Source organism: Arvicola amphibius, chromosome 5 (genome assembly GCF_903992535.2).
Source record: "Arvicola amphibius chromosome 5, mArvAmp1.2, whole genome shotgun sequence".
NCBI lineage: Eukaryota > Metazoa > Chordata > Mammalia > Rodentia > Cricetidae > Arvicola > Arvicola amphibius.
In genome coordinates, this window is record NC_052051.1 from 47,982,133 (window position 1) to 48,006,971 (window position 24,839).

The window sequence follows — 24,839 nt, forward strand, 5'->3', positions numbered from 1 at the left end:
GAACAAAAAAAGGCCATGAAGATGAGAACATATAAGCAATGGGTCAGATCAACAAAGACAAAAATCATGGTTTCTTTTTCTTTTTCTTACGAGAAATAATTGCAGCTCTGTCTGAGCACGGTGGCACATGTCTGTAACCCCACACTTGGGAGGCTAGGGCCAGAGGATTGTGAGTGGCCATGGACTGGGGTTGTAACTTAGTAGTAGAACATTTTCCTAATATATGTAAGGCCTTTGATTCGATTCCCAGCACTACAAACACAAAACCAACTAATCTAACCCAAGATTGTTCAAGGAAGGGTGGGGAGAGGCAAAATTGAAACGCAGGGCCCATGCAGCGAGCACTGTATGAAGATGTTTGAGCAGTGTGTGCGGGGCGACTCCAGGGCTGGAAGACAGTCTAGCTCCCCAGCTTCTTCACCCCCCAGTCCTTCTAGCCAACTAGAGGTCAACTCGATGGTGGAAACTCCTCCACATTCTTCTACTACGTCTTTTTCCTTCCAGCTCCAAATACGGAGCAGCTCTTGTCCATCCAAGCTTTCTCTGCTCACTCTGTGCCTGGAGATGACGTCACGTATGCCACTGATAGACTTGTTTCTCGTAGAGATGAGGCACACAGTGACAAAGAGGATGAGGACTTGACTGAAGAAGATGAAGAAACAGGTGGAGAGGAAGAAGAATCAGAAGGAGACGAGGAAGAAAAGCAGGAACAAGCCTCCCCCAAACAAGGAGAAATCGTTACGTACTTTGCTCTTGGGGACTTCGCTGCTCAGCAAGCAGGGGACCTGACATTTAAGGTAGGTAGTTAGTCTGCAGCCTAGCCAGGGCAAGTGCATCCCTAACAGAAATCCCTGAGAGCTGTCTGTGCACTTATCTTCACAGTCCTGATAGTAAACCTTCTTTAGAAAAATAACCGTAACTTGTAAGTAGCACTAATAGGAGGTTCTCTTATTAAAATTTCCCTTTCTAAAGATTTTTTTTCAAAATAGCTGTAGTTTGATAGCTCCTAATTAAGGGTACATTTTATAATTGTGGAATACATGAAATTACTCAACTCAGGCAGATCCTATAGGTTGAAGAAATAGGCATGCTTCATGTTACTAGAGGCAATTCTTCAGTAGCCTGGCACTGTGCACATGCCTTTACTCCCAGCACCCAGGAGACAGAGGCAGACAGATCTCAAAAACAAAATACACACTCTCCTTCTCCCCTGTCAAAAAAGCCCTTCCTTCCAGTCACTCATGCTTGATCTGTGCATACATAAGTAACAGGAGGGAGAGAAAATAAACTCATAGATTGCTTTTTCAGTGATAGAGAGCAAGTCATGGAATTTATGCATGCTAGGCAAGCACTTTCCCACTAAGTTGGCCTGGCTTAGACTGGTGGGTTTTGGGATTTTGGTGTGTGTGTGTGTGTGTGTGTGTGTGTGTGTGTGTGTGTGTGTGTGTGTGTTTCAAGATGGTTTTTCTGTCCTGGCTATCCTGGAACTTGCTTTGTAGACCAGGCTGGTCTTGAACTCAAAGAGATCCATTTTGTGAGCCTAACCTTTAATGGCTGAGCCATCTCTCCAGCTGGAGTTATGGTTCTTAAAGAAGCTTACAGCTTTCTGTTGTGAACATAAGTTGAAAGTCTTAAAGAATATGCCAATCTTAGTCCTTATAGTTATAAAATTTCAAAATTAAGTAACAAATATGACATATAAGTGTACTATGCAACTAATATATTTACATTTCAATTCATAGATTATTTTCAGTTCTGAAGAATGCTATCAATATTGGACAAAATGTATACTCTAAGAAAGACTTTGTTTCTCAATACCTTCAATTGTAGAGCTTCTTTGATCATCAAAGATGGAATATATATCAGATAGTAGTGGTGCACACCTTTAATCCCAGCATTCAGGAGGCAGAGGCAAGTGGATCTTTTTGAGTTCAAGGCCAGCCTACTCTACAAAATGAGTTACAGAACAGCCTGGGCTGTTACAGAGAGAAACCCTGTCTCAAAAAAGAACCCAAAAATGGAATATATATATATATTATATATGTATATATTTAACACAGTCTCACTATGTGTCTCTGGCTGGCTTGGAACTCACTATATAGACTAGGCTGGCCTCAAACTCAAGAGATCCACCTCCCTCTGTCTCCCCAGTATTGTAATTAAAGGTATGTACTACCATACCTGGCTGGTGGATTATATTTTTATGTGTGGATAAATGTAATTCAAAATGTGAATTGTGATATATATTAGACCTAAGTACTATTTTTGCTTCAACATATGGTTTAATTTTAATTTCACAGAACTGATTTTCCTCCAGGATTCACATGCTGCTTCTGAAAAATACTTTCCAAAAAGAGATTCACAAGTTCAATTTTTCTTATGTAATAGTCAAAGTGTTGGCATAAGCGTGATTCCTTCAGAATGATAGTGAAGGGCTGGAGAGATGGCGCAGCAGCTAAGAGCACTTGTTGCCCTTACAGAGGATACAGGTTTAGTTTCTAGCCCCGACATTGTGGCTCACAGCCTGTAACTCCAGTTCTAGGAGATCCAAAGCCCTTTCTCACTTCCATGGATATTAGGCATACATGTGGTACTCAGATATTCATGCAGGCAAAACATTCAGACACGCATACACACACAAAATAGTAAAGAGGTGCTTCTAATTTGAATATAAGCTTCGTGTGTGTGTGTGTGTGTGTGTGTGTGTGTGTGTATGTGTGTGCTAAGTAGTCAAATTAAGTGGTTCTTTTATAGTCTCATAGAGTCAGTAGTAGAGTGTTATGGACTTTATTTTCAAATGGGACTAAATAATTAATAAAGCTTATTTGCTTATTTTACTTTAGTAGGAACATATTTTGAAGTATCTGTAATGAAACATTGTTCATGGTTATTGAGTTCTTGCTCAGTTTCTACTTTGTTTTATTTAAGAAAGGGGATATTCTCCACATAATCGACAAAAAGCCTGATGGTTGGTGGTTGGCCCAGGATGCTGAAGGAAATGAGGGTCTCATTCCCAGAACCTACTTGGAGGTTAGTCCTGCTCATTTGTGCCTTTCCTGCTACAACGTGTTTCTGTTGTGATGGTGACAAGCATGGAGCTGTACTTCTGACCTCTTAGCAAGCGATGGTGAGTAGGGGAAGTGCTGTGTATTAACTGCCCGCCTCCTGGGCCCTCATTGTGAGCTCTGGAACACTCCCATCATGAAGATGCCGTGGGGGTTAGTGCTATTTTCAGGTACCAGCCATCTTAGTTTTGAGACGATCTCTCACTGGGTTGTCAAGTAGGCCACCAAGTCCTAGGGATCTGCCTGTCTTAGCCTCCCCAGTGCCCAGTGACCATTATTACAGTCAGAAATTCTTTCAGCACTGAGATGGAGAACAAGCAGCTGCTGTGGTGATAATCCACACAGTCAGTTTGGGATTTGATTTATTTCACCAATTTGCCATCCCCTGAGAGTGCTGGCTGTGGTCATCAAAACCAATCTCATTACTGTTGTTGGCATTTATTAAACTCTTGTTTTCTACTTATATCTTTCCTTATTGAACGTAACAGCTGCTATGTTATTAATGAAGATGTTAGCCTTCAGACATTTGTGTCTGATATTTTTGTTGACTTCCAGCTGTGTGTGTTTGTTACGTAAACCTGTCAGTGTGTTCACTCATGACTTTTGGTTTTATATTTGATATTACTTCTGAAAAGGGCTTTCTAATTCCATGATTATCTTCTTCTAACACTTTCACTGATCCTTTTCTTAATTTTTAATTTAAATTCCATCTAACATAAACAGATATGAGATTTATATTGATTAAAACTTGTCTCCTTTTTTTTTATCCCTCTCTCTCTCTCGGACAGGATCTTGCTGTGGAGCCCAGGCTAGCCTAGAATTCATGATCCTCCTGACTCAGGTTCCCAAGTTTTGAAATTACCATTTCTCCCTGTCATTTTTTCAAATAGTGAAATTAGCAAACACATGTTACAAGATTTCCCCATCACATACAAATATTCTCATCCATGACAGGTCTTCTTTAAAACACTGGTACTTTTGTTGTTGATTTTGTATTGACTGACACTCACTTTGCATGTCCACAATTTTCCAGCCCTATAATAAAAAAGACAAGCGAGAATCGAGTGAAGAAGGCAGCAAGGAGGGCAGCGAAGAGGACTTGGAGGTGGAGGATGAAACTGCGAACGGAGCCGAAGTAAAGCAGAGGTGACAAGTGGGCGAGGGCAGCGGGGTGGGCGAGGGCAGCGGGGTGGGCGAGGGCAGCGGGGTGGGCGAGGGCAGCGGGGTGGGCGAGGGCAGTGGGGTGGGCGAGGGCAGCGGGGTGGGAGAGGGCAGCGGGGTGGGAGAGGGCAGCGGGGTATTGTAAAGAAGCCTGTGCCGCCTGCGTGTGCATGCGTGCGTAGAGCCATGCACCTTGCTTTCTGATACTGGGTCTCTCTGGGACCTGGAGCTTGCTCACTGGGCTAAGCTTTGTGGACACTGAGCCCCAGGCACCATTCTGTCTCCACCTCCCCAGCTCTGAGATCAGTGCATACACTTGGCTTTTTATGTCGGCTCTAGGGAACTGAACTCAGGGCTTCACACTTGCATGGCAAGCATTTTACCAAGTAAGCTGTCTCCAGCCCCAGAAACTTTTGGTTTTATTTTTACTATCATAAATAATTCTGTAAGTATTACAGTTCAGATGGAAAGGGATCCTAGCAGTCAGGAGCCAGAGAATACCACCGAGTGTTACAGCTCGGTTGGACAAGTGCTCCGGCAGTAGGTAGTCGGGAGTCAGGGAACAGCACAGGTCACAGTAAGCGTAGCAGCTTGCAGCCCTGCTCTAGGGAAAGTTTCCCAACATAACAGCTCTGCTGCAGCAGGAGAGGGCTTCCCCAGGGAAGATGTTACAGCTCTGCTCCAGTGCTCTGGGGTGTAGCAAACCTTCCCCTGCTCCAAAAGGTAGCAACTCTGCTCTGCTGGAGGAAGGTGAAAGAAGGTCTCACCCAAACCTGGTTCAAGAGATTTATTGGGAAGGAAGAATCCAGGAGAGTGGATGCCTCTTCCAGGAAGAGAAGCATCTAGGAGAGTCACTGCCTCTTCCAGGGAAGGAAGAAGAGCAGCAACAAACTAAATAGGCACAGGGCTTATATATGGCTTCTTAGAGGTGGAATTTTCCCACCTCTAAGGGATTGGTTTTCCCTGCTCAGAGATTAGTTAGTTTAGTTGGTCAGGGGCAGAGATGGCTGATCTCAGATCCAAATTGTGTTTCTTTCACTGACCTTTGTAAGTTTTTTGGCTCTAGTTTGGGGGCCAGGACATATTTCTTTCACTGACTCTCATTCTAGGGCCGAAGTATGTTTCTTTGGCACTGGTTTCAGAGTCAGAGTGTATTTCTTTGGTTCTGGTTTCAGGGTTAAAGTATTCCTTTCACTGGCTCAGGTCTGAGCCAGTGTGTGTTTCTTTCACTGGCTCTGATTTCAGGCCCTAGGTGGGTTTCTCTGTCTGGCCTTTTTCCCCTACAAATTCAACACTTTCATTAAATGGAGACATGTGCTGCTACTTTAATTTTGTAGTGATTTTTAGGGCATTTAGTCCTAGCTTGGCCTCCTCTTTAAGACAACTGTTTAGTTTTCAGAACTGATTGATGATTACATACTTGTTTGAGTGCCTGGTTGGAATAGGCATACCTGGTCCCTGCGCTGACCTTGCTCCTTTGTCTCCCTAGCACTGATTCTCACTGGAGTGCTGTTCGGAAAGCTCTCTCCGAGGTTGGTTATCGCCTGTCTCACGTTTTGTGTTTAGTAATAGTGACGTAATTGGCAAGTAAGATATATTTGGCTCGTTACTTAGTAATTCAGACTGAGTTCAGAACAGAATAGAGCCTGGGGGACAGCAGAGATGGCAGCAGATGGAAGGTGTACCGAGCATAAGGCATATCTCCTGCCTGCTGGGCCCATGATCCAAATAGCATTTCTCATTAGGCCCTTCTGTGTGAGAAGTAGCATCTCATCTGTGATAGGATTTAAAAGCTTGAGGTTATCCTGTGTTCCTACGGGAGTCCTCTATAATTTGGGGGAAACTCATAATAGATTTCAGCTATTTGAAAAACATAAAAAAGACATCAGAATAAGAAATTACCCATAATTCTATGAAGAAATTATATAACATAAGAAAATCCTTCCTCTCAGACCCATAAGCCGTCCCCATTAACAGTGTACTGAGTCGCCTTCCTGACTCTCTACTCCCTTCCTTAATTACAAGGACGTGTTTGTGTGTGTGGGTGGGCAGAAGTTCACATGCACAAAACATCCGTCAATTCCAAGGTGTGGATCAGATGCACTAGTGACCATTTGTTCAGTGACATGTGCTGTGGAGCCACTGCGTAGAACTCATAGCTCTGTACTGTAGTCACTGTGAAAGTCAAATTCATTAGAGAGACCAGGGTTCATGGTGAGCGCCACCCTCGAGGAACTGGGGGATAACACTGCAGTATTTCTTCCCTCGAAGTCTGTGTTTTGTATTTTTCTCTTCTGGGTTATGATTGAAATGGTGTTGAGGTATTACACAGATGAAGAGAGGAATGAAAACAAGTCTATTTCATTTCCCTCTCTTCAGCAGATAAACACGGCTGATATGTTAGCCACCATGGGAGCTATTCCTGCAGGGTTCCGGCCTTCCATGCTCGCCCAGCTGCTGGATGAAGGTAACTCGGGCTTTCAGTCTCTCTACTTTTGTAGTTAAGCAGTCAAAGCTGAACTTTAATTTTTCTGTTATTGTCAAAACAATTTGAAGATCCTAAATCTACCCCTCCTGTGTGTGTGTGTGTGTGTGTGTGTGTGCATGTGTGTTCCTTTGTGATGAGGCCAAAGAACACCATTTGCCTTCCCAAATTGTTTCCTACTGTATTTTTTGAGGCAAGGCCCCCCTCACTTAGTTTGGCTACAGTTGCTAGGCAGCAAGCTCCAGGAATCTCCTCCATTTCTGCTCTCGAGCACAGGGACCATGGGTGTGTACTGCTGTAGTACTCCTGGCTCTTGCCTATGTTCTGAGGGATAGAACTGAGGTCCTGACGCTCATATGTAGGTAGATTTTTCTGTCCCCCCGCCAGCTCCCAAATCATGACATGGAGAGTCCTTATTAATTATAAAAGCCCAGCTGATAGCTTAGGCTTGTTCCTAACTACCTCTTATAACTTAAATTAGCCCATCTTGAATCATCTGTGTGTTGCCGTGTGACTCGTGGCTTTTACCTCTTTTCTTGCATGTCTATTCCCTTTAGTCAGTTAGTGACTCTATCCTTCTTCCCAGCATTCTCTCTGCCCCGAATCCATCCAGCTTTTTTTGTTTATTTGTTTTTGTTTTTCGAGACAGGGTTTCTCTGTAACTTTGCAATTAGCTCTTGTAGATGAGGCTGGCCTTGAACTCACAGAGATCCACCTGCCTCTGCCTCCCAAGTGCTGGGATTAAAGGTGTATGCCACCACCGACTGGCTGTGTTTTGTTAAACCAATCTGAGTGACAAATCTTTACAGTGTACAAAATGATCAACATTTCCCCCTTTTGTCTAAATGTAAAGGAAAGGTTTTAACTCTAACATAATAAAATTATAAACAAGAAGAACAATTATCAGGTAAGGATTATATTTACAGTGTCCAGTTCATTTGTATTTGGCATATTTAGAGAAAATATCCCATTATCCTATCTTAATGAGTCCAAAGCTCTGTGCCTAATTTACCTTCTATCATAACTAAGGAAAACTATAACTATGACTATCTAGTCTTAAACTCCATCAAAAACCCCAGAAGGATATAATGTTACCTTAATAAACAGGAAGTACAGACCAAACAACTTCCAAAACTATAGAAATGACAGAGATATCTGTCTTCCTAGACAATCACTCGCAGTTCCTCTGTAGCATTAGGGCATCCATCTTAGGCCTACAGGCCTAGAATATCTAACAAAGTTTTCTATAGCCATTTTTTCCCTTAGGCCTATGTACATTGTTAAACACACTGTAACCTGTTTAGAGGTTTTTCTTTCTGAACCTGCTTTATTGCGTATCTGTAACCTTTTCTGTCTACATGAGCAAAATCTGAAACCCACCATTTGGCTTAGCTCATGGTGCACTGGCCGCTCAAGCACGCAGGAAGCTGCTGAGAGATGTGTCTCTCTGTATTGCAGCAAGCATGAGAGACACAAGAATAGGAAACTGCATTTTCTCAATTTTTGTGTGTTTAGAACCTTTCTAAAGCTTTTTCAGGTCTTACATGAATATACATGGGCAAATGTTGGGTGTCATTTGTAGGTGGACTTTTCTGTCCCTCTGCCAGCTCCCAGGTCATGACATGGAGACTTATTATTAATTATAAAAGCTCAGCTGAAGCCAGGCAGTGGTAGGGCACACCTTTAATCCCAGCACTTGGGAGGCATAGGCAGGCAGATCTCTGTGAGTTCAAGGCCAGCCTGGTCAACAGAGTGAGTTCCAGGACAGGCTCTACAGCTACTGAGAAACCCTGTCTTGAAAAAAACAAAACGAAAAGAGAAAGAAAGAAAGAAAGAAAGAAAGAAAGAAAGAAAGAAAGAAAGAAAGAAAGAGGAAGGAAGGAAGGAAGGAAGGAAGGAAGGGAAGGAAGGAAGAAAAAGAAAACAAAAAGCTCAGCTGATAGTTTGGACTTGTTTCTAAGTAGCTCTTATGATGTGGGAGCCCCCTCTATATGCTGTGAATACCATTAGTTAATAAAGAAACTGTCTTGGATCTGCACAGGGAATAGAGGTAGGTAGGGAAAACTAAACTGGATTCTGGGAGAAAGGAGGAGGAGTTAGGAGAAGCCATGGAGCTGCTGCCAGAGACAGACATGCCAGAACTTTACGCCATAAGCCACTGCCATGTGTTAATGCACAGATTAATGGAAATGGGTTAAATTAGGTGGGGAAAACTAAACTAAATGCTGGGAGGAAGAAGGCAGAGTCACAGAGAAGCCATTGAGCTGCCACCAGAGACAGATGCACCAAGACTTTGCTGGTAGGCCACGACCTCATGGTGATACACAGATTACTAGAAATGGGTTGAATTAAGATATAAGAGTTAGCCAATAAGAAGCTAGAGCCAATGGGCCAAGCAGTGATTTAAATAATATAGTTTCTATGTGATTATTTTCAGTCTGAGCTGCTGGGAAATGAGCAAGTAGCCTCCTCCTTCAACACTCTTGTAACTTAATCCATTTCTAGTCATCTATGTGTTACTACGTGATTCATGGCTTTTACCTCATTTCTTGTATGTCTGTTTCCTCTTGTTAGCTGGCAACTCTGCCCTTTTTCTTCCCAGCATCCTCTTTTCCTCAGAAATTCTGCCTAGCTATTGGCCGTTCATTTTTTTTATTCTACCAGTCTGAGTGACAAATCTTTGCAGTGTACCAAGAGATTATCCCACAACACACATGGTAAGTGCTTTGCTTACTGCGCCCTCTCCAGAGCCCTGACTCTCACCCCTTGAGTATTCGTCTTTGCGTCACCGTCCCTGTGTGGCCTTGAGAGTGGCCAGGCTGGTGCTCTGGGTTCTAGCCCCTTTCCTAGTTTCACAAATACAATTTTTGCTGTGTAGTTTGAAAGAAAATATCCCCCAAAAGGAATGGCACTATTAAGTGTGCTTTTGTTAGAGGAAGTGTGTCACTGTGCAGGTAGGCTTTGAGGTCTCATATATGCTCAAGCCACGTCCAGTGGACAGTTCACTTCTTGTTGCCTGCTGGTCAAGATGTAGGACTCTTAGCTCCTGTTCCAGCACTGTCTGCCTGTATGTTGCCTTGCTTCCTACTATGATGATAATGGACTAAATCCTTAAAATGTAAGCCACTCAAATTGAAGTTTTTCCTTTATAAGAGTTGTTGTGGTTATGGAGTCTCTTTATAACAATAGAAACCCTAAGACAGCTGTCCTTACCTCTATCTTTAGCCAACACTCCCCCAGCCTTTCCCCCATTGGTACATGCCTAATCAGCATTAGCAGGACATCTAATCCTGCTGCCCTTAAGGACCAACCACTAAGCCCCATCCCATTAAGCCCTGCTTTATAGCATGACCTTTTCATAGCATTCGCTCCACCTGGTGTTTGTTCCCGTGTTCATTTTGGGCTTTCCCAGTGCTTAAGAACATCTGTCTATGAGCTGTTGTAAAGAAGACCCATGGTGACAGGTATCTTAAGAACATCTGTCTATGAGCCATTGTAAGGAAGTACCATGGTGACAGGTGTCTTAAGAACATCTGTCTATGAGCTGTTGTAAAGAAGACCCATGGTGACAGGTGTCAAAGAACATCTGTCTATAAGCTGTTGTAAAGAAAAACTATGGTGACAGGTGTCTTAAGAACATCTGTCTATGAGCTGTTGTAAAGAAGAACCATGGTGACAGGTGTCTTCTGTGTACCCGAGCTGCTCAGTTGTCCTTGGAGTGACTTCTTGAGGTTCCCTCTGATAACGTGGCTCTTTCCTGTGTCTTTCCATCCTTCCCCAGGATTCCTGCCATGGGTATGTTGGTTTCCCCACACCCTTGAACTACCTGAGTGGAGATAGACGTTCTTTTTGGTTGCCAGCCCCAAATGGAGGCATCTTGTTAATTATGAAAGTTTGCCCTTTAGCTTAGGCTTGTCTCAACGAGCTCTTACAACTTAAATTAACCCGTTTATGTTAACCTATGTTCTGTCACATGGCGTTGCCTCTCTTCCATCTTGCTGGTGTTTCCTCTTCCTGTTTCCTCTCTGTCTGGCTAGTGACTCCACCTTTCTTCTTCCTGGAGTCCTTTCTGTCCCTGGAAGTCCTGCCTAACCTCTTCCTGCCTGGCTATTGGCTGTTCAGCTCTTTATTAAACCACTCTTCACAGTGTAAACAAATATTCTGCTACATTTGAGCACCCTGAAAACTCATGTGTTGGCTTCATGTGTCAGTCCCTCAGCTGTAAGCTAATGAGGGCAGGATGTATCTCTCAGGTTCACTATTCTGGTTCTGACTTGGCTCCGGAACTTTTTCTTGAGTGAGTAGTGATTTCTACAATAAGAAGTTCAGTTGTAGGCCTGTGATCCCAGCATGTGGGAGGCAGAAGTAAGAGAACCGGAAGCTCAAAGTCATTCTTGGCTACATAGAGAGACCAGCTAGGTATTTATAGGAGACATTGTCTCAAAAATTTAATTAAAAATAAAATTAATTGTGTATTGTTTTCCTTATCTCTAAAACGTGATTACAGATTTCTTAAATTTTACACAAGTATTTGAATGAATCCTTATTATCATAAGGCAGCTTTTTGTCTAAGAATCTAGAACTCGCTTAGAGTCGCCTTGAGGTAACCTTTATGTATTTCTATCTTAATTTTTTGTGCCCTATTTTAATATAGAAGCATATATTGGTTCATCTGCCTTGGAAATTGAATTCTTAGTGAGTACATGGCTTTTCAGAATTTTTTTGCTAGGTTTGTCGTGTAACTGTATGGATTTAGGGTTTTGACTTTCATTTTTCTTTTGTAAGAAAATAAAGGGGGTGTTGTTTTGCAGGGAACCGGTTTCAAGCAAGCTACTTCTTACAGCCGGAGCTCACGACATCGCAGCTGGCCTTCAAAGATCTACTGTGGGATGCTAAGGCAGGCACGGTAGGTGTGCTTACTGTTGGTCAAATGAGAGCGCCCAGTGTCTGTTCTGTGACAAGTATGTAGATAGCATGTAAAATGGAAATTGACAAATGCATTGCAGAGAATACACTGTGTATTTCTGAAAGATACTTTATAATTTGAACTTTGTATCTCAACTTTATCTTCCTTTCTCTTCTATTGTTGTTCTCTCATCACAAAAGAAATAATTCTAAGTTTATATTTTTAGTACATTTATTTATTTTACATCCCTGCCTCGGTTTCTCCTCTCTCCTCTCCTTCCAGGCCCTATCTCTAGCCTTCCCCTCTGTTCCCACCCCCCAATCCACTCCTCCATTTCTGTTTAGGAAAGGACAGGTCCCCATGAGTATCATATCAAGGTGCAGTAAGACTAAAAACCTCCCCATGTATTAAGACTGGACAAGGTGACACAGTATGAGAAGTAGGGTCTCAAAAGCCAGTAAAAAGAGACAGCCCCTGATCTTAGTGTTAGGAGCCCCACAAGAGGACCAAACTACAGAACTGTAACATATATGCAGAATGTCTATATCAGTCCCATGCAGACTTACTGGCTGTTGGTTGAAACTCTGGGAGCCCCTAGGAGCCCAGGTTAGTTGATCGTGTGACTTTTCTTCTAGCGTCCTTGACCCTCTCGCTCCTACAATCCTTCCTCTCCCCTCTCTACACAGTTACCCAGATTCCCATAATGTTTGGCTGTGGGTCTGCATCTGTTTCCATCCTCATTGATAACAAGTGGGCCAGGCATCAGTCTGGTCACAGTAGGCGGACAGTTCAGGCTGCTTATCTGTTGTTGCTAGGAGTCTAAGCTGGGGTCCTCCCGTAGACTCCCAAGAGTCTCCTGTCCTAGACTTCCACTGAACCCTGAAATGACCCCCAGAAGTCCCCTCAGCACTTTCCTCCTTGGTACTCCCCCAGCCTGACCGCTCATGTTCCCATCCACACCCACCCTCAGTCACTCACAGATCTCTTCTTTTCCCCTTTAACCCCCGTTGATACCTAGCCTGTCTATGTCTGCGGATTGTAGTATAGTTATCCTTTATTTTACAGATAATATCGACTTGTGAGTGAGTACATACCATGTTTGCCTTTCCCAGATTTGGGTTACCTTGCTCAGGATGATTTTTTTTTCTAGTTCTATCTTTTTGCCTTCAAATTTTCTGGTGTCCTTTATTTTAACAGCTGAATAATACTCCATTGTGCAAATGTACCATATTTTCTTTATATGTTCCTTGGTCGAGGGACAGACATCTAGGTTGTTTCCAGTTTCTACCTAGTACAAATAAAGCTGCTATGAACATAGTTGAGCAAGTATCCTTATGGTGTGATGGTTAAGCATTCTTTGGGTATAGGCCCAAGTTTGGTATAGCTGGGTCTTGTGGTAGATCTAAGTTTATATCTTAATAATTCTTTAATTTTTTTTTTGAGACAAGATCTCACCATGTAGCTCTGGCTGTTCTGTCATTTTTTTCCTGAAGAAATAAATTTTATATAATTTTTATGTGCCTGGATGTTTTGGCTGCATGTATGTCTGTGTACACATGTGTGCCTCATGCCTGCAGAGGCCCGAAGAGGAAGTTGAGACCCCTGGAACTGGAGTTATAGATGGTTCTGAGCCACCCTGTAGATGCTGGAAATCTAATCCCAGATATCTGAAAGATCAGCTAGTGCTCTTAACTACTGAACCGTCTCTCCAGCCCTGTCCAGCCCTCTATCTTAATCATTCTTTACCTCGATGTTTTCATATGTAAAAAGGGAGTAATTAATAATAATAGCAATAATTCTTTCAACAGAATTATTGTGGGAATTGAATGATAAAGAACAATTCTGGGCACATAGGAACTCAATAAATGTTAGTTTTAAAGTTTGGTGAAGTACCTCTGTTGTGTGATGTTACTGGGGAGATATTTCTGTTAACCCCAGATAAAGATGGCCATGACAGGCCAAAGAAATAATTCTGTGGAGTCCAGTGTGAACCAGCCAGTCAATGGGGCCACTTCAAGAAGAAGCATGGGTGCCTTGTGTAGCTGTGTCCCTGAAAAGCCCCACCCCAGCATGGGTGCTCACTTAAGAAAGCTGCACTGGGAATTGTCCCCCAACAACCGCTAACCTACAACTTATAGGCAACCACTCCAACAAGTCTCAGAGAGGGGTTGTCCTAAGTAGGGTTTCTGTTGCTGTGATAAAACACCATGAACAGAAGCAACTTGGGGAGGAAAGGCTTTATTTCTTCTTAGAACTCTCAGGTCACCTCCAGCACTGAGGGAAGGCAGGGCAGGAACTCAAGGCAGGAACCTGGACGCAGGAACTGAAGTAGATGCCTCAGAAGAGTGCCGCTTACTGGTTTGCTACCACAGCATAGCTCACATGCACTTTATAGGAATGACTAGAGACTAGAACACAGTGATTCCATAGTCGAATCATCTATTTTACCTGTGAGTCCTTCCTGCATGTCCTTTTTATTGCAGTTTGCAAATAATTAAGAAAAAATGCAACTTTCAAATATAGCTGTATGAAAATTTACCTCAAATGACTATTTTTTATATTAAGTGTACTTCTCTGAAAACTGTGTATATGTTTGTGTAAAATTCTTGTTTTTTTAAATCTGTATTATTTTCTTTTTATTCCTTTGCTTGTTTGTTTTTAAGACAGGGTCTCATGTAGCCCAGGCTAGCCTTGAACTCCCAATCTTTCTCCTTAACCTCCTGAGTTCTGAGATTTCCAGAGTGAATTGATGTACCTAGCTTTGTATTTATTTTCTTAAGCTGTATTTATAAAAGATGTTTTGTAGCTGGGGTGGTGATGCACGCTTTTAATTCCAGCACTTAGGAGGCAGAGACAGGCAGATTTCAGTGAGTCTGAATCCAGCCTGGTCTACAAAGCAAGTTCTAGGACAGCCAGGACTGTTATACAGAGAAACCATCTTGAAAAACAAAATTTTTTTTTAAAAAGGATGTTATGTAAAATTAATTGATTTTATTATAAATAACAAATAATAGTAATTTTGTGCTTAATTTTCCTTTCAGATTATGTCAAGACTAAGTCGTGTGTCTTTGATTCTGACCCTCTGGAGCTGTAAAATGATTCCTCTCCCAGGAACAAGCATACAGGTTCTCAGTAGACATGTGCGCCTCTGTCTGTTCGATGGTAGTAAGGTAAGAACCAAGTCAACTGGAAGTCAAGTCAGGTCACCCCAGGATAAGGGTAAAGGACTTTATTAGCACTATGTAATGTGTGTGTCTGTGTGTGTGTGTGTGTGTGTGTGTCATACTGCTTCTGATTATGTAGGTTTAACTCCTGGTTCATTGAGTTGTGGGGCTGATATTGGTATATCACTGGCAATGTTATCTGAGCTAATGTATCTATGGTACTAATGCTTATCTCCTACTGTTATACTCAGCCCAGGTCTTAACTGTAGTATTGAAGTATATAGTATTATATATACGCTGGTGTAACCAACACCTTAAGTAAGAAAACAGCATTGCCATGTTTATACAAAGCCTTCCATTCTGTTCCTCCCTGATTCTAGAGACTGTTTTTTACCCAGTACCAAAAAAAGTCTGAATGATTATTTTAAAACAAATATATCTTTTATGAGAAAATTCTTAGTGCCTAGATAGAAATTTGTAGCTTTAACTGCAAATTCTGGGCAGAATAAAGACTCAAAGTAAGTTGTCTAAGCTACCAACTTAACTTAAAAACCTAGGAGTAGAAGACTGAGCTAAGCCAAAGAGGGACGACCCATGCAGAATAGGCATGGCACATTCCATAGACTTAGGTCACAGGCTGTTTCTGGATGTCTCTCTCCCACTCACCAGTTCCCAAATAACACTCAGAGGCTTGATATTAATTATATATTACTTGCTAGCTTTTTCATTTAAATTAACCCATATCTATTAATCTAATTATTGCCATGTGGCCGTGGCATTACCAATCTGCTGGCATGTTGTTCCTTGGGTAACTGGATGATACCTCGCTCCAACTCTTCCCTTCTCCTGACTCTCTGCTTGGATTCCCCACCTGGCTCTATCTTGCCTTGCCATAGGCCAAAGCAGCTTTATTTATCAACCAGTGAGAACAACACATATTCACAGCATACAGAGAGACATCCCACAGCATTTCCCCTTCAGAATGAAAGGGGAAGGGAATGAGAACTGAGCAGCAGCATCTCTCTGTTCCCTGGTTGAGGTCACAGTGTAACCAACTGCCTCAAGATCTTGTGGCGGCATCTAGAGGCACTTTACCACCATACTCCCTGCATGGTGGGCTGCACTCTCAAGCAATGAGCCAGTGAACCCGACCTTCCTTAAGTTTCTGTGGTCGGTTATTTTGCTGCAGCAGTGAGAAATGGAACAGCTCTACACAGCACTAACAGAAAGATAAGTAGAGAAATCCTGCAATATCTGGTGGTCAGGACAGCCAAGTGTCATTGTCAGCTGAACAAAGTAAAGAGCCAGCTCACTTAGGACTAACCAGCTCCACCGTTTGCCGGCATGAGACCAGACCAAATGATGTGGCCTTGCTCTCTGACCTCAGAGGTTGATGTGAGGACTAAGTGAGTTAATACAAGTGAAACACCATGTAGCACAGGAGAGCTACATGGGCAGGCTTGATGAGGGGTGATGGCCGAAACTTAGGAGGGCGCTGCAGAGGAAGATGGAGAAGGCGAGAATCAACCAAATGTGCTGGGCTAGACAGGAGGGCAGTGTTAAGCAGGCAGGAGGCCTTCAGCTTTCACATGTGATGGATAAGTTCATCCTTCATTGAACTTGGAATATCTAATCATGATCCTCATTTCCACACCTCTGTATAGAACCACTGCCAGTAGGTGTCACCGGTGACCACTGGTGACCAAAAGGAGATGAACTGCCGTTTGTTTGTATTTGTTTGTTTTAGAGACAAGTCTCCCAGATACACCCAGTCTGGCCTTTCACAAGAACTAGGAAGCCAGCTTTGTTTGTTTGTTTGTTCATTTGTTTGAGACAGTGTCTGTAGAAGGAGCGGAGGGCTGAGTCCCGCCACCCGGCTAGCTTTACCCAAAATAATTACACGGAAACTATATTCTTTTAAAACACTGCCTGGTCCATAGTTTCAACCTCTTATTGGCTAATTCTCACATCTTCCTTTAACCCATATTTAGTAATCTGTGTAGCACCACGAGGTGTGGCTTACCAGGAGAGATCTTAACCTGCGTCCATCTCAGAGAGGAGAATCATGGCGACTCACTATGGAGACTGCCTGAAGCGTCTCCCCACTCCTGCTACCCAGCATTCTGTTCTGTCTACTCCGCCTACCTAATTTTCTGTTCTCTTAAAGGGCCAAGGCAGTTTTGTTTATTAATTAACCAATGAAAGCAACATAGACAGATAACTGTCCTCCATCAAGTGTCCTGCCCAGGCTAGGCTGGAATTCATCCTCTTGCTTCTGCTGGGATTACAAATGTACACCACAACATCATATACTTCAGTTTGAAGTTTAATTTTTTATTAATACATGAAAATAATAAAACTTATGCCAAAATCATAGATGGTAACTCATAAAACTGATTTGTATCAGATTTCATGTTATAGGTGTATCTAGTAGGAGCGTACGTCCTCACACTGTTTATTCTTCCACGAGAAATCTAAGACTGCTGCAAATAAGAGGTGCTGCTGTTGATACCAAGCAAGAACGTCTCATCCGCCCAACCCCCAACACAGCCGAAGTTTCTGAGCAGTTCACTAAAGGGCTCTGGTGCCCTCGGTAGCAGGGAGGTGGAGAGAAGCCCCGGACTTTCAGCTGGACGCTTCATCTTTGCTGATTTTCTCTTGGTAGAAATGGAGCTGAGGGCCTCCCGCGTGCTGAGCGCATACTCTGCACTGTCCCCACCCTCAGCTGTATGCTTGGTTTTCTCTTCCTTCTAATCTTTTGTTCTTCCGTTTTCTTTGTCCTCCATACACACAGAGAGGCAGAGACAGAGAGAGCACCACATCTGTGCTGTCCAGTGCAGTGTTGTTGATGCCTTGGGACTCAGAAGTGCAGGAATCCCAAAGGCTCCTACAGTGTGGTTTCAAATGAGAAAATCTCGTTTCAGGTTCTGAGCAACATCCATACAGTCCGAGCAGTCTGGCAGCCTAAAAAGCCCAAAACATGGACCTTTTCTCCCCAGGTAAGTCATCGCTGGGTGGGTTTCTTTACCTGCAAAGTGTATGATCCAGCATGAGGCTCCCAAAGTGTGGGACATGGAATGTGCAGTGTGTAGGGTCATGGGATGTGCAGTGTGTAGGGTCATGGAATGTGCAGTGTGTAGGGTCAAATGGAAATCTTTGTAGTCTTTGTTTTTCTTTACCAGTTTTGGCAAAAATCCCTCAAGCCCCCAGTCACTGGAGCTGTGATTTCTGTGAGTCGCCTCTCTCAGTGGATTTCAATATTAGGAAATGTCCCTTGATGGAGCAGAAAGCAAGAAGTTAAGATTAGGATTGGGGTATTTTTCAGAAGGGAAATCTTGCAACTGTGCTAATGACACCTGTATTTTCCTCAGATACAAATGAAAGGCAGCATTTCAGGGACTAGTGCCTTACACCCAGATCCTGTCAGGGCTGGGGTTAGCTTAGGGCTTCAACCACAGAGTCAGTTCCACACAGACGCTAGTGAGTCAAGGATGTCTTGTTCTTTTTACTGTACTGTTTGTGGTTGACTTCTTTCCTACCTCCAAGGAGTGAGCATTCTCTCCCCTCCCACAACCCACTCCTTTGTTCCACTGTATGCTGGAAGCCTTTCATTTCCCTTCTTCTTACTGCCTCAGGTCTTAGCACAAGACAGAGGGTCAGGGAGAGGGCACAGGCTATGCTAGAGGCTCAGCCACTTCTCTTGATGTGGCATGTGTCCTCCTCTGTGGCACAGCTCCTCAAAGCCCTTGGTTCCCCTTGCACATGCCTCTAGGGAGCACTGTTATCTCTTGGCTCTGACCTTCACTGTTTGCCCGCTGTGCACTTGCAGTGGTAAGGGCAGGGTTTTCTGTCTTCTGAGGATGCAAGTACAGGCTGCTGGGAAGCATGGATAAGTATGAGTGAGCTTCTGGAATGAAATTGAGCATGCCACGTGTGCTAGTCATGTGGGAGCTCACACTAACACCTGTGAATAGCTGCACATCCACTACTGAGGGGCACTGGCAGCGGACACAAGTGCACTGTGGTATTTATCCTTGGTGCTGCTTGTGAGTTGGGGTCTGTGGACCATTCAGGCAGAGTGCGGTGCTTCTGAGGCCCCGAGGGTGTTGGAAGCACGGTGGCGAGAGGAGAGGAGAGTTCATCCCACAGGCCCAAGGGAGACATTGAGCAAGGGAAACTAAGCCTTGGGGATGGGTAGGGTTTCCTTGTCCGGGGAGATGGAGTGGGTTGAACAAAGGGAACGGGATGTCTGTAAGGCAGGAATAAGGACAAGTGTGTGTTGGTCTTGGCTTTAGCTTTGCTTGCAAACAGCAGTGGTTGTGTAAGTAAAACATGCAGGACTGGGGACTGACTTATAGTAGTTTGCTTCTTTCCCTGTTCTAAGCAAAAAAATCAAGAAAGTTTAAGGTAATTCCCCTGTCAACAGAGAAGCTAAATGTTCCCCCTTCCAGTCACTGACATGTGAATCTGGTCCATCTACTTTCTATAAAGTTTGTTTGTTTTACGTTTGTCTGTTTTAGCACATCTGTGTGTTGGAGGAAAGAGGGCCACTTGTTGGTTCCAGCCACTTAGCCCTGAAATAAGCACACAGAAACTGTATTAATTAAATCACTGCTTGGCCCATTAGCTCTATCTTCTTATTAGCTAACTCTTTCATATTAATTTAATCATTTCTACTAATCTGCGTATCGCCACATGGCTGTGGCTTACCAGCTAAAGTTTCGGCATCTGTCTTCTGGCGGCTCCATGGCTTCTCTCTGACTCTGCCCTTCTTCCTTCCAGCATTCAGCTTAGCTTTTCTGCCTAGCTAAGTTCTGCCCTCCTATGGGTCCAAAGCAGTTTCTTTATTTATTAATGGTAATCACAACATTTAGAGGGAAATCCCACATCATCCGTGTGGGCATGTACCTGGCACAACATACAAGCGAAGGTCAGAGGGCAGTCTCTAGGAGTCAGTACTCCTACCATTGGGTCCAGAGACCAAACTCAAGTCCTCAGGCCTGGCAACAAGCCCTGTACTCACCGAGCTATTTCCTTGCCCCACCCCCTCCATCATCTCCCTCTATTATAAGGCAAAGGCATGAGCCCCTTCGCAGATGGATGAGGCTGGAAGCCTCGCCCACTCTTCCCTTCCGGCAGTAACTTTGGTTTCCTTATCACTCTAGGTCGCTGGCATCCTGCCATGCTTGCTCGATGGTGACTGTTTCATCAGGTCCAATTCTTCAACTCCAGACCTTGGGATATTATTTGAACTTGGAATTTCTTATATTCGCAATGTATGTCAAGTTTGAAAGACAAACTGTTCTGATGCATCAAAGGGGAACAATTAGGAATGTGTCTGATTTACAAGCAAAATAATAGAAGCCGGGTTAGCCACACTTCTGTTGCTATGGTGAAATGCCCTGACAAAAGCAACTTAGGGGAAGGGTTTATTCTAGCTTACACTTCTAGGGACTCCATCGTGGCAGGGAAGGCCTGCAGCAGAGGGAGGCAGACCATGAACAGGAAGTAGGACTGGACCAGAAACCTCAAGTCCCACCCTGTGGCCCACTTCCCTTAGCATGGTCCAAATCCCAAATAGCATCACCAGTTGGGACCAGGATTCAAACACACATGCCTGGTGGGGGGACATTCACACTTTAATCTCAGAGGAGGATTTCTGTGTATCAGAAATTGAACTATGAAGGAACCGGAGTGATGATGACTATCATTTTAAAAAAGTTTTACATTTATTCGTGGGTACACCAAGGAGGTCAGGGAACAGTTGTGGGTCAACTCTCTTCTTTCACCATGTGATCTTGAGCATCGAACTCCTGTTGTCGGGCTTGGCAACAGACCCCTTGGCTCACTGGGCCTTCGCACTGCCCTGGTTCCTTATTTTCATGTGGTACTGCTAAGTGGTATTTAAAGCAAAGGGGTGTTTGTTGGCATTTATAGCCTCACTAAACCCCAGTTGCTTTTAAAGAGCAAACACTGATAAAGTGTGGGACTTTCCAGAGGTAATTAAAAAGTCCTGAGGATATTCTGGTGTGTGGGGGGAGTAGTGGGGAGTTCAGTCACCTCTTGTCTTCTGGGAGCCAAGTCCACTTAACTTTGTAGGTCACAGTTCTTACTCAGTGACGTGAGAAAGTGGCAAGGGAACATGGGAAACGTGTTTTAATGTTTGTCATGAGAATACTAAACCCTGCGGTGTCCACCCTCACTAGTGACTCCACGCGTCCATATTCTGGTCATAGCTTGAGAGGTGTAGCATATAAACTTGGCCTTGCAGCTTAGACAGAGAGCTGTCACAGGAAGGTCATGGTAATTTACTGCATCGTCCTGTACATCTTCAAGATGGATGGGTAGGACATGAGAAGAGCCAAGTGACCCCCAGTGGTCCCTGGCAATGGCAGGAGGGTTGAGCTTCCTAGCGAGGGGATCGTAGACAGAGTTTCTCTGTGTCTCAGCAGCCAATTCCCAAATAACTACCCAGAGCCTTAATATTAATTATAAATGCCCAGCTAGTAGCTCAGGCGTATTACTAATTTAGCTATTACAACTTAAATTAACCCATATTTCTTATTTAAGTGCTGCCATGTGGCTCATGGCTTGTTGCCTCATTTCGTACATGTCCTTTTTCTTCTGGCTGGCTGGTGACTCCTCTGACTTCGCCCTTCTTCTTCCCAATATCTTTAGTTTGGCTCTCCTGCCTAATCTTATCCTGTCCAGCTATTGGCCAGTCAGCTTCTTTATTAAACCAATCACAGCGATATATATTTACACGGTGGAAAGGAATATTCTACAGGGGATCTTTGAGTTATTGATTCCTCAATTCCACCCCCCTATAAAGCAATGCTTCAGAATGTCATGTAGTATCCTGCAATTTGACATTGTCCCCCAATTATGTTAGCACTAGAGATCCAATAGCAATAGTTAGCTCAGGGTCAGGTTTAAGGGATGTCATTTGAAGTACCACTTTTAACACCTGACCTACAGGTAAAATGGAGCCCTGGCATGTTACAGCTTCTTTTCCTTGAGGGACAGCTTAGTCCTCAGAGTGAGTGCTGACTGCTTATGAGTGCTTATCTCAGACACCATTCTCTGTGCCTCTTTTATTTCTAGTCCACTGGTGAGAGAGGAGAGTTAAGCTGTGGCTGGGTATTTCTGAAGCTTTTCGATGCCAGCGGATTTCCTATTCCAGCAAAGTAAGTGAGCTTATTATCCCTCACAAATGAGCAACTTTGTAGAAAATTTCTAGGGACTATCCTCCTCTGATTTATTCTGTTAATATTTCAACAAGTTTTGGAAAGAGGGCTTTTCACATTGATCTTGGTGTTTGAGAAAGGATGGAGACCGGTGTACATTCTCACCCAGTAAGAAAGGAATAACTCAGAGATCAGTGTTTTAAAGGATACTTTCATGGGCTGTCTGCTGAGAACACTCAGTCTGTAATCCTTATGAGAGCCCTGCATTCAGCACGCTGCAAACAGAAGCTGGCATCCTTCAGAGAGTGGGCATCTGAGTTGTCTGCAACCACCCTCTGCCTTCCCAGCAGGCAGGACGCTGAAATCGCGGTGGCGGCAACTGTAGACAAATTGAAGCCGTAAGAGCAACAACAGATGGGCCAATACCCATGTTCCATACACAAGGGTGAGGGGATCACCTCACCATCTCAGAAACTAACAAGAAAATAGACGATCACAATTTTAATGACCTAAGTCAAGGATATAAACAGTTACCTCGCAGGAGGACTACAGATGGACAGACAGAGGGACAGACCTAGACTAGAATTCTGGATGGGAAGTTCTACCATCCAGAGCTTTGGACCCAGCTCTTCCTGGGTGATTGTTTAGGTTCCTTAACATCTCAGGTCTCAGCCTCCTCCATCTTTAACCTGGAGATTATTTCCTATCTCAAAGCCTCCTGTAAGGATAGCTATACAACACTTCCCTCACAGCCTTCTCAGCTCTGGCCACTGGTTATCTGACGTCACCCTAGCAGGAGGAGAGGGCATTTGTCACCAGTGGATCTTTATGGGAACCCTGATTTCTTACAATTGCTTTTTTAAAAAAATTATGTTAACTTAGTATATATAAATTACAATATATTACATATATTATAGGGTTATTGTGCTTAGTAGAGGAGACAAGGAGACACGTACATGTCGACCTGTCGGGAAATGGAGTCACAGCTATTTTTAATCCCCTTCAGTGTATGTTATGGGGAGGAAATCTAAGACTGATAGGAACACTGTGACTCCACTTTGGTTCATTCAGAGCTGTGTGGGTGGATCCAGGTAAACCCCTCCAGACAGCAGAATGGCGAATAACTTTACCTTCTCTGTGCACACATAAGTTGTCCTCCCATAAAAGCGAAGCACATGGGAGCCAGAGGGCAGCAAGTCAGAGATACAGCACTTACCTAGCAGGAGGAGGAGGGGAAAAGGAGGAGAATGAGGTAGAAGTTTATAATGACTTCATTGCACATAATAATTTGATATGTTTGAGAAATAAGAATCATTACTTATCGACACAAATCATTTTAGTGACGTCAGGATCTAGCTCTTTATGTGGAAAATCACCTGTTCTGCATGCAGTTAGTACTAAGTCGGGGGCGTCTGTCTGTTTCGATGGTGCTCATGAGAGAATCAGCACCTTGATTCTCGCTTACCAATGGTTGGGTGAAGTGCCCGAGAATACCATTGTCCTGAAGCATATGTCTAACTAAGTCTGGTTCACAAATGCCCACGACACGGACCATCACGTATGCTGTTTTTTTTTATAGAACATATGAACTCTTCTTGAATGGTGGCACTCCTTATGAAAAAGGCATTGAAGTGGACCCCTCGGTGTCCAGAAGAGGTACAACCTATGTGTAACCCTCTGCTAGGGGCTTCTTAACCCCAGAATCCTGCCACAAGCAAGCTAAAGGAGAGGGGGTTTAGTCTGTGGTCACTGGCCCTGTTGCTCTGTGCCTGTGTTAGCAAAGAACAGCATGGTCAAGTATGTGGTGAAGAAGTCTTTCCCCCATGATGGCTGGGAACACAGCAGGGGCAAGGGTCCCTCTATCTACTTCATAGGCACAGCCCCAGGGGCCTAATGTGTCCCTGAGGATCCCACCCTCAAAAGGTCCCACCACCTCTTCTTTACAGGTCTTTTTTTAAAAAGATGTAGTGTGTGTGTGTGTGTGTGTGTGTGTGTGTGTGTGTGCGCGCGTGAGTGTATGTATCTGCATGTATGTCTATGCACCACATACATGTGTGACATCTAAACCCAAACTGCATTACCCTCCTTTCCTTCAAGATGAGGCAGGCAGTAGAGCTGCGAGAATGTCCCTGTGTCCTAACAAGACACGCTTTCCGCTGAGTCACAGTCCTTAAAGTGTCGTCAGTATGGAGATTGAGCCACTTTTATCTAAGTATGTGGTTTTTGTTAACACATCTGAGACTCTATGGTAGAAAATTGTGAAGAATGGGGACTCTGTCTCAGCTCCTTTTTACTGGACCTGGATTGATACCTGGTGTTAGTTGGGATTTCTATTGCTATGAAGAGACACCATGACCATGGCAACTCTTATAAAAGAAAACATTTAACTGGGGCTAGTTTATAATGAGGTTAGTCTGTTATCATCATGGTGGGAAGCATGGTGGCATGCAGGCAGATGTGGTGCTAGAGAAGGAGCTGAGAGATCTACATCTTGATCCATAGACAATAGGAAGTGAATTGTCACACTGGACATAAGTGTAAGCTTAGGAGACCTCAAAGCCCACCCCCACAGTGGCACACCTCTTCCAGCAAGAACACACCCTCTCCAGCAAGGCCTCACCTCCTAATAGTGCCACTCTGTTTGGGGGCATTTTCTTTCAAACCACTACAGTAGTTCATCATGGAAGGAAGACAGGGCAGTACTCAAACAGGGCAGGAGCTATAAAGGGGTGCTGCTTACTGACTTACCCCTCATGGCTCTCACAGCCTGCCCTCTTATAGAACCCAGAACCACCAGCCCAGGGATGGCACCACCCACAATGGGCTAGCCCCTCCCCCATCAGTCATTAAATATGAAAATGCCACGTAGAC

General features: G+C 43.8%; 1 protein-coding gene across 3 annotated transcripts in view; it reads left to right on the plus strand.

The window, feature by feature from the left end:
* The window catches only part of Nphp1 (nephrocystin 1), a 55,463-nt gene that overhangs the window by 17,280 nt on the left and 13,344 nt on the right, over nt 1–24,839 (plus strand). For 2 of the 3 annotated variants that reach the window (XM_038330457.1, XM_038330459.1), the window contains exons 5-15: nt 605–797; nt 2,929–3,030; nt 4,099–4,211; nt 5,716–5,758; nt 6,606–6,693; nt 11,523–11,617; nt 14,659–14,787; nt 17,706–17,780; nt 19,947–20,057; nt 21,886–21,968; nt 23,548–23,624. In XM_038330457.1, the coding sequence (XP_038186385.1) occupies nt 605–797; nt 2,929–3,030; nt 4,099–4,211; nt 5,716–5,758; nt 6,606–6,693; nt 11,523–11,617; nt 14,659–14,787; nt 17,706–17,780; nt 19,947–20,057; nt 21,886–21,968; nt 23,548–23,624 (1,109 nt within the window). The remainder of the gene's footprint in view (nt 1–604; nt 798–2,928; nt 3,031–4,098; nt 4,212–5,715; nt 5,759–6,605; nt 6,694–11,522; nt 11,618–14,658; nt 14,788–17,705; nt 17,781–19,946; nt 20,058–21,885; nt 21,969–23,547; nt 23,625–24,839) is intronic. The other variant, XM_038330458.2, reaches the window with a different exon arrangement.